This window comes from Anneissia japonica, unplaced genomic scaffold (genome assembly GCF_011630105.1).
Source record: "Anneissia japonica isolate Jap-2015-1 unplaced genomic scaffold, ASM1163010v1 scaffold287853_len143968_cov122, whole genome shotgun sequence".
In the NCBI taxonomy this organism is placed as follows: Eukaryota; Metazoa; Echinodermata; class Crinoidea; order Comatulida; family Comatulidae; genus Anneissia; species Anneissia japonica.
The window spans coordinates 117,313-127,312 of record NW_022705302.1 but is presented as its reverse complement, the minus strand read 5'-3'; the positions used below and the strand labels follow the sequence as shown (position 1 = coordinate 127,312).

The 10,000-nt window shown below is 33.6% G+C and overlaps 1 protein-coding gene across 1 annotated transcript in view; it reads right to left on the bottom strand.

The window, feature by feature from the left end:
* Nucleotides 1–2,644, bottom strand: part of LOC117105482 (roundabout homolog 2-like) — a 22,199-nt gene extending 19,555 nt beyond the window's left edge. The window contains exons 1-2 of the mRNA XM_033246646.1: nt 2,640–2,644; nt 832–1,094 (exon numbers count right to left, since the gene is read on the bottom strand). Coding sequence (XP_033102537.1) covers nt 832–1,094; nt 2,640–2,644 — 268 coding nt within the window. The remainder of the gene's footprint in view (nt 1–831; nt 1,095–2,639) is intronic.
* Nucleotides 2,645–10,000: the final 7,356 nt, after the last annotated feature.

The following is a 10,000-nucleotide window of genomic DNA, read 5'->3' as shown; positions in this document are numbered from 1 at the left end:
ACTACTACATGTCTTGGGCGATGGGTCTTAAGATCCCAACCCAGCTATTTTTAGATAGCCAATCGGCTCCCAGCATTGGGGAGTGGCCTAATCTATTTATAATAGGGGGGTGGACTGCACCATTTTGTTACACTATTTCCAGTTTCCAATAGATCCTTCTTTCAACAATTTATCCAGGCATTCATACTCGCATTCATATGACTTGTGTGTTTGGTACTGTACAATTTAGGCTACATTAACTAGAATTTAAAATAAATTTACCATTCAGTATTATGATGGGCACACTGACTGTTGGTTAATATTGGTCTTGAAATTATTTTACATAGAATATTAAAATCTGCACCATTGAAATAATTCAAACAACTAGCCTGAATATCACTAAAATACAATTTGAAATACAGTATATTATTAAAACAGTACAGTAACAACTATACTTGTCAGAAGAACTATGCTTGTCAGAAGAAGGTTACCGATTCATGAAAGGGATCTGATGTCAATAATGCTGCTGCAATTGAAGCTGTTGATGACAATGACCTAAAATCTCTACTCAAGGCTCTTGAAAGCTATATCTCAGAGACTGAATTTCAAAACTTCATCGAACATCATGCAGATACCATTGCACAGTATGACTATTCCAGAATATATACATCAAATATATCTGGAAAAGATAATATTGTAGTCTCCCTTCTAAAGCAACACTTTCTTTATGGTGTCTATGCACCGTTCTAGATAATCTGGTTTCATTTAAGAAGCCTGGATTAAAGTTACTACGTTTGCGAGAATACAACAATGAACATTAGATTTATAAACACGTATAATTATTGAACATACTTTCGGTATCACCCCAGCCAGTAACAACGCATTCGGTGCCTGCGGGGACATTTTCCCGAGAAAGACATACAGGGCTGATGTATTCGTCGTATTGAACTGGTTTGTCAAGCTGCATTAGGGCAATATCATTGTCCAATGTTTTGCTTGAAAAATCTTGATGTGTGATGACCTGAGTTACACCGAATTCTTTACGTGAACCATGGTCAGGATTTCTTTCGTGTGCACCAAGGACGACAATATAGCTGCTAGTTTTTGAATTCTTGCTAAAATTGGGAAAACAAATATTCACAGGAGTGGAAAGAGTCTTCACTAGGCATCCTTACCCGACCACATATGCAATGGCCTTGTATATGCAATGTGGTTCTTGTTCATGATCAAGTCAGTTTATGTACTCTGGTTTTTTTTATATTCCATGGGTGTACAACGAAGACCTTTGATAATTTCACAAGCAGAAAAATCAATAAATATTTATGGACAAAAACGTCTCTGTTATCATAATTATGTGTCAATCGGCAGACTTTGGATTTGAAATGGGCCTTGGTTATTTGTTTGTAAAATATATCTGAATTTGTTGGGGTAAGAGCTCATATCCATACGCCGCTGGCCGTTGACTATATAATATCACCATGCGGAACAAAATAAAGATAAATATGTTGAAGCTCATTTAAGATTTCACGGAAGGGATTTCTTCGATTTTAGGACATCTGAAGTCTATTGAATCTGTGTATTATGCCTAATATAGGGCCTAATTATAATGTGATAGTGTCCCGTTAATTCATAAAATATATCTAGGTCTAACTGTGTAATTACCTTGAGAAATTGTTTACTTTTTAAACTTTTATTTCATAAGATTAATTATGAATAAAATTCATAAGATACAAAATGGACATTTTTTTGTTTGAATAAATACATTAACCAGTTTTTCAAGGGAATGAATGAAATTGGCACATTTGGTGACCTGGTCAGAAGTAATGAATATGTTTTTTCTTCCTTTTTAAATAGTAAAGTGAAGAAGCTAACAGTGGATGAGTTCAAGTCAATCTACCAGTACCGTTTTTCAGAAGAAGGGTCAAACAACAGAGCTAAGGAAGACAGTACCATCTACAGTTTTGAGTTGTTTTTGCAAGATTTGGAGGAAAATGAAGCTGGTGGATTGTTACTTAAAGATATACTAATCTTTATTACTGGGTGTGAATACATTCCACCACTAGGTTTTGATCAGCCAATCAGAATTTTGTTTTACAGTTCCGAGGGAAATACCATGCGTCGCCCATGGTCATCTACCTGTGCACTAACATTGAACCTTCCCAGGGGTATTGATGAACCATCCTATTTCAAATGCCTCATGACAGAATCACTGACAGATTGCCATGGTTTTGGTAATGTTTAAGTAAAGAAGGAGTTAGAGTTATCATGTTGTTATTTTGGTGTTGACCTGGTGTTACAGTTTTGATTGGAGTTCAAAAAGTTGAAATCTAAAGCAATTACATTATTGTTAATCACTGTAAGATGATATCACTCAGTGAAATTTAAAATTATGAACACAAATTGTTGTTATTGTTGGTGTTGACCAGATGTTAGTTTTGATTGGAATTCAAAAAATTGAAATCAAAAGCAATGACAGTATTGTTAATCACTGTAAGATGATTTCACTCAGTGAAACTTAATTATGAATTCAAATTGTAAGTGGGTCATTCCATGTCAAATCAACCAGAGGTCCCCAGGTGACCCCCTCAGATTTTAATGAAATTTGGTCAGAATGATGATATGTTGCTCACATGGACACATGCAAAATATGAAAGTCATACTCCATGTCGTTTTTGAGATACGGCCCTTTGAAATTTTCTGGACTTTTTACGCACTCGCGAATCGCGAAAAGTGACATTTTGAATAATTTCGGATTTCAGAATGCCATATTTTGGCCTACGGACAAGACAAAGAGCTCAAAGTTGGCATTCTGACTTACTTTCTGCCATACCAACTTACTTTCTGCCATACCAATGTACCACTCACTGTCATAAATGCAAGCAATATAACATCCAGGTTGTCATTCATTGGCCACTATTTGAATGCTTACACCTGCATGGACACTGTTGATGGTAACAACATCACAATGCTGATCACTGGATAATCGTCGCATTTCAATATTTCCATCATCAGTTGGTATGAAGCTGTGGTGTGACCTGGTTCCTGCAATTGTTTTGGAGGATGCAAACCTGTCACTAAGGTTATACTTCTCTGCATTGGCTTGAATGTCATCACTACTAACATATAGAAATTTAATTCCGGTGATGTTCCCATCAGCCCACTCAAACATCTGCAGTGGACTGAGAATTTGGTTCTCAACAGTAGCTTGGAGGCTTGCTCTGGCAACCAGCCTTTTTGTGGTACCCCCTAAGCCATCACATGGGCTCTTTCCATGACTGGTTGCGAAAAGAAATGCCGTTCAGCAATAATTCCATGATCAGATGAATGGTGACAGAGATTTGACATATTTTTGTGATTTTTATATTGGCTTGCAGCCCCATCACTGTCATATATGCATTTCCGCAAGCCTGGAATCTGATCCTTGATGTAAGGAATCAAGTGAGAGATGAAAGCATGGACGGCTGTATTATCATGCTTCATACAATCTGAAATCATAACAACGCTTATGCACTTTAGTTCTCCTTCCACATTATGATATACTGCAAATGGATGCACTGTGGCTTGACTATTATCCCAGTAATAGCCCTGTATAGCATCTTGAACGAGGAAACTGTAGTTTTCAGCAAAATCTAATAAGATGATAGCTGTGTCTGGTTGTAAGGATTGCTTTAATGATTGCAGGTATGAAGACTGTGATTTGTTGATGAAGTGATAATGTTAATCCACTTCTCCACTCGAGCAGTTTTTTGTCCTCATCTGATATCTGATTAACTGCAAAGAAGCCAGCATCGCCTCTCACAAAATTTTTCTTATGGCAGGAATCATTCAAATTTAAACCAATGCTGCATTTGGATAACTCGGATGATGTTCCCTCCATCGTAATGATCTAAATGTTGATATCTGAAGTATATATTCCAACACTATGCCTAATACAAATGTGTGTATAAAAGTGTGCTGCACCTTTAGACAAGATGTCCAGTGTAACAATTAATAATAAACAATGTTTATCTTGGTATGTGTGACATGATGTATGGTTTATAACAATTTACTTTCAAGAGCCATGTTTAAAATAAAAAATAGTTACCATTGGTGTATGCAAACTTGTATGAAATATTAATGTCAAATTGTTTAATTATTGCATTCATCACTTTATATTGCCATACTATGACTGCAGAAATGCCACATTTCAACCCTGTCACATTACTTTGAAGGAGTTGAGTAGCAAAGCTGAAATTTTGTGTACATATTACTATGATAACTATCTTTGACAGGTTAGAGTTTCAAAAATTATTTCAACTGATCGCGGGGTCATCCGGGGTCACGAACGTCGAGCCATTTAAAGGATTTTTCTGGCTGGGGCCCATTTTGGGACTCTGTATTTTCTGATTTAAAGCTTTAATGGGATTGTTATTACTTCTAGATGTAGTCCTGTGACCATAGATTATATTCAAGTAGAATGGAGCCCATGTTACCCCTAGTTTTCATTCGGGGTGACCCCAAAAATTGAAAAAAAAAAAACTTAATCACTCATTCTGGACCCTACTTTAGGCAATCATAACTTGAAATCTAAAGATGATACATTAAATCTGAGTGCAGATTCATAAAATTTGGCAAAAAGTAAGTCAGAATGCCAACTTTGAGCTCTTTGTCTTTTCTGTAGACTAAAATATGGCATTCTGAAATCCGAAATTATTCAAAATGTCACTTTTCACGATTCACGAGTGCATAAAATGACTAAGTCCAGCAAATTTCAAACGGCCATATCTCAAAAACGACATGGAGTATGACTTTCAAATTTTGCATGTGTTCATATGAGCAACATATCATCATTCTGATCAAATTTCATTAAAATCTGAGGGGATTTGTTCTGAAACTGGTTGATTTGACATGGAATCACCCAAGTATTTTAGTACAGTATTTCAATATACAATAGTTAATATTGAGAAAAAGTTTTGTTTACTAATACTAACATTATATAAACGTTGGAATTTGTTGAATGAAGGAATAATTTGTATTAATCATGTGTACAAGCATTTTAAGATATTTATCCTGATTAGATATTGTAAATAAAGCATTTCTAATTTAAAAAATGTAATTTTGTTAGTCCATATAAGTATGTTAGTATTTCCACTTGAGAAAAAGTTTTGTTTACTGAAATTTATAATTAGGTTAAATTATGTCCATTTTAATTTTCACTTTTTTAATTTTTTTTTTAAATTTATTGCTTATTACTATACATGTGTATGTACAATAAGAAACTAAAAGTATATGATAGTTGAATTGGAAATTTGTAATTAGGAATGAAGGAGTAATTTATATTTGTCAAGTGTGCAAGCATTTTAAGATATTTATCCTGATTTGGTATTGTAAGTAAATCATTTCTGATTATATAACAACATGTAGGCCAACTTTTATCAGTAGCCTATAATTCATACAGTTTACACTGTACTTTATATATACTGTCATTTTGTACAATATACCACTCCACATAACAATACACTATGTGTAAATTGCATTATTTTATAAGTTGACGTTTAAGTTAAACAGAAATGATATGCTGCATTAAATTTACATGTAGTGCCAATAGTTATGACTGTTAATAAAGTTATGTTAACAGTTTAAGCTGAGGTCACTCTAATTTAAATATACTGTACTGTCTAAAAAAGATTAAAAAATCACAATGTTCTTGAATCTGCTTCAAAATGATATATTTATTAAAAAAGTACTGTCGACCATAGGTCATCATCAGGTACTCATAAAATGTGTTGCAACACAATGATACAGTATACTCTATAGGGGACAGGATTATATAAAAAGAAAAAAAGGAATTTGATAATATGAAGGATTGGTGGGGAGCAGGTAACAATTAAAAAATAGCGTAATAAATACAAAATAGCAGGATAGTATAACAAAAGATAAGGCAATTAAGTATGAATAATCGAACTACCAGGATAATCATCTTAAATATTATTATTTGTTATAATTCTATTTTGCAATGAAACTAAAATAAATAATCTGTTGTATAGTGTTTGTTGCAGAAGAAAATCCAATTACGATAACAATTTCAGTTTACCAGTGTATCCCCCTTAATATGGGTTCTCCTGTACTCTCTTTATAGTTCTTTTGCTCATAAATTTATGATGTATTAAAAGCTTAATTTTATAATTTTTATATTCTGAATATGCTATTTTTAAAGTATTTAAAGATTCAGCTATCAATGTTCAAATTTATTGTGTTCATTTGTAGTTAACTCGGTTTCAGTAATTTTGAAAGGAACACATGAATCATGCTGTCATAATAGCGTTGTTACAAATAAAAAGAACTAACGTAATTGTCCATTTAATATTGGCATGTATTTAATAATCTATTCATTATTTATTACAGTGAGAAAAGAAAGAAAAACAGTATTTACACAGGATTTCAATAAATAGCTATTAGTATGGTGATTATGTCTTGCTGAGCTATACTGGAAAAAAGTATAGTTTATCATAAATTATAGTGTACTGTATAATGTCTGTTTTTGCAATATTAATAAAAAATATTTTCATTAAAATCGAGACAGCTGAAAATAATTATAGGCCTATGTTTTTCTTCTTTAATTTTTTTTATGTATAAACTTAAATCTTTTTTTGTTGCAGTAATTTTTGTTGTACCTGTTACTGTACACACTGTTATTGAGAATAAAAAACCAGCTTCATTCTCAAAGTAATTCAGTTATTGCAATTCGTAAAACATTATACAAATACAGACCCTCTTCAGGATTATTTGGTTGAGACAGTTGTCTTTCTCTCGTTAATATCGAACAAAGATTAAACACATCTTTGTCACATGTGTACTGGCTCTTGAAAATGCACTCAGTTTTGCATATTTCTATCTCATCCCTTTGTAACGGTACAATAAATTGTTGTCCTCCGTATAACTCTGGTGATGTGTACATTACCATTGGACGACCAAATGGACCGTCTCTATTTCTCGAGGGTGCTATACAGTGAGCATTTCACTCTTTTACAACAGTGTTGAACTCATCCTAATAAACCACAAATAAATGAAAAAAAAAATAATGTTAGGAAATTGTATTTACAAATAAAATGAAATGGAAATTGTACAGGTAGTAGAATATGACGATAGAAAATATGACAAAAAAAATACAATTTTACCTCTGCTGAAAATTTAGACTTTTTTTAATGTGCATGAGTGTTTGATGGTTTACTGGTCCAAATGAATAGTGAAAATTTGTCCCATTTGAATAACAAATGACACTCTTAAGTGCTGCTCTCCTAATTTGAATATTCACCTTTACCAAGTATTCACCTAAGTGCCTTATATGCAAAGTTGTTTAATTTTACTTCTCTCGTTTAGTCTCAGTTTGCATCAGCTTCCATTAGCACTCCCTTAATTAGAGTAGTTTTCATAAGCACCCCCGGAAGCTTCCAGTTGTATAAGTGCCCCTCAAATAGTTATTCGCAGGAGTGCGGTTATACCTTTTCCACACTCTAAAATGGCATTTTGTTAAAAAAGTTTGTACTGTATTATGACAATGAAAATGAAGAATACCTGAATTAGATTAAAAAAACAAAACTGAACCAATGACTTGTCCAAGAGACCTCCATCAAACCGTGCATCTTCTTTTAATTGAGAAAACAATTCCATCCAGTACTGAGTGCAATGCCTTATGGTTTCAATTTATCAATTTTATCAATGTGCCATATATTTAGGTCCTCTCACGCGATATGTCCGCCTTTGAAGCCGTCTTCTTGATCTTAGTTCAACCCCATGAGGATCTAAAAGTTTCAAAACTAGGCGTATAGTTTCTTTGTCGATGTTAATACCATTCTGAATACATTTTAAATGCATCCACCTATAACAGTGTAGGTTCCCTGACGTTTGGAGTTGCTGCTCAATAAATAAAGCTATCTCAAGTATGTCTGTATGGTTTTTTCGTCGATATAAGTCAAGTCTGCGTAGCATTCTGTGAAGAGTCCTCTTGCTTATGGAAATCCCATGATTTGAAAGTAGAAGCGCAATTATTTCTGTATAATTTAAACCAAGGCTGAAATAGACTTTAACCAGACTTTGGCACTCATTAAAAGGCATTTTGAGTGACTTGCAAATACTGCCAATTTCATCTAAACTCCTATAACAAAAACAGAATGAATGATGAACAAGATAAGGCTATTTTAACAGCATTAATGTGACCTTGTAGGTAGTTGTTCATTAATAAATTGTAAACAAAAGTTGTACTACTGTATCTATACATTTAAAGGTTTAAAGTTTAAGAAAATTGGAATAACTTATTTACTGTAATATTTTTACTGAAGTAGAAATTTATCAGCAACAAACACTCACAAACGTTTTAACCGTCATGCGTGACACTTAGTGCAGGGCGCGTTACCGCGTTCCAACTTCATCTATTGGTAGAACTGTACGCTATCTGCACGCGTGTCACTGGGCCTCTGGAACCACTTGAAAACTATATTTCTATGCCTACCTAGGCCTACTATATCTTTTCTTTTTAAAGTTTTACTTGCCTGGATAAATTGTGGAAAGAATGATCTATTGGAAACATCATAAATATAGCAACAAAATGTCTAAAGAGCATTAATTCTATCAGGCATTACAAACAAACTATCAGTTCTAACCTTTTCATCCCTCATTTTTTTATGTTCTCTGCATCAATAATTCCTCGAGTCTCCATATATTCGTACAGTTCACTACAACTATGCAGCTTCTGAGCCATATTTCAGCACTCCTTATTATTCTAGGCCTATAGTTGAAAAAAATAAATATTGTATATAAATTTCTGAAGGTTATTGTCAACAGCATACTAGCTGCCTACATCATCAAAATCCATTGCATTATGCAACTAACTGTCTCAGAGGTTTTTTTTGTAGTAATTGACAGGGGCGTACCGTGGGGGGGTCGATGGGTGCGGTCGACCCCCCCCCCCTTTTTTTTAAAGAAAGTGCCCTTTTAAATATGATTTTTAAAAAAATCTAGCATAATTAAACTGCGCCTAACATGAAGGTAGTTAATATCAAAATAAATTATCCTTCGCCTAAAAAATGTTTGGTGGCCCTTCCTTTTAATATTTTGATTTTTTGTCTTTTTTTTTAAACAATCCATATAAATTTATACATTTTTAATCAACTTGATACTCTAAGCCCGTGTGCCAGTGGAGTTGTGTTATGTGGTTACGCATCATTGCACTCTGCCATTTGTTATCTCTGGCTGCGTGTTTTCCGTGCAGCAAATAATCTATTCGATTCGAAGGCAATGTAATTATTTGATGATTATTTGAATTTTTTCTCGTGAGGTAGTTGAATACTGTAGATTATTTTTTTCGGAATATAAAAATGCCAAATAAAGAAAGAAGAAGAAAAATAAAAGAAAAGGAAAAGGAATAAAATATTGTTTAAAATGATTGTTCAAATGAAGTACTGTCGTCAAATTTGTTACAGTACAGACTTTATATCAAACATGTAAATTATCACATTTGAGTCAACAATCTGCTTTTAAAGTTTTTGTTGGCGTCCCATAGTTTAGGAAGCGTGGATTTAGAACACAAGAGCCATAGCCTAAAGTAAATATTCATTAGTTTGAATCTTGTAACACCTGGAATTGTTCTTAAGATTAAACAAATATAAACTCTACTCATTATTGCTCGTAACAGACTTAGTCTATGTAGGGCCTGTCTCTTATACACATCTAGGTGTGTATAAGAGACAGATCTGTGGTTGTCTTCTTTGCAACAGCGGACCAAAAATGTCAGTTATTCTACAACGTTTCATGATTCTTTATCACTAAACATTAACAAACACTCGTTTTGACACACTCCGTTCTGTAGTGTGTCTGCTGTTGAAAACAAACTTCATAGCCTAATTTTGTGACTGGCTATGATGACTGAGATGGACCATGTTGATTTATGAATAATATTTTGTTTGGGATGGAAAAAAGGAGATTCAATTTCCCAAAAGTGCTCCATCAGCACATAGTTTAGTGTGCGCAATGGACAGTATGGCTA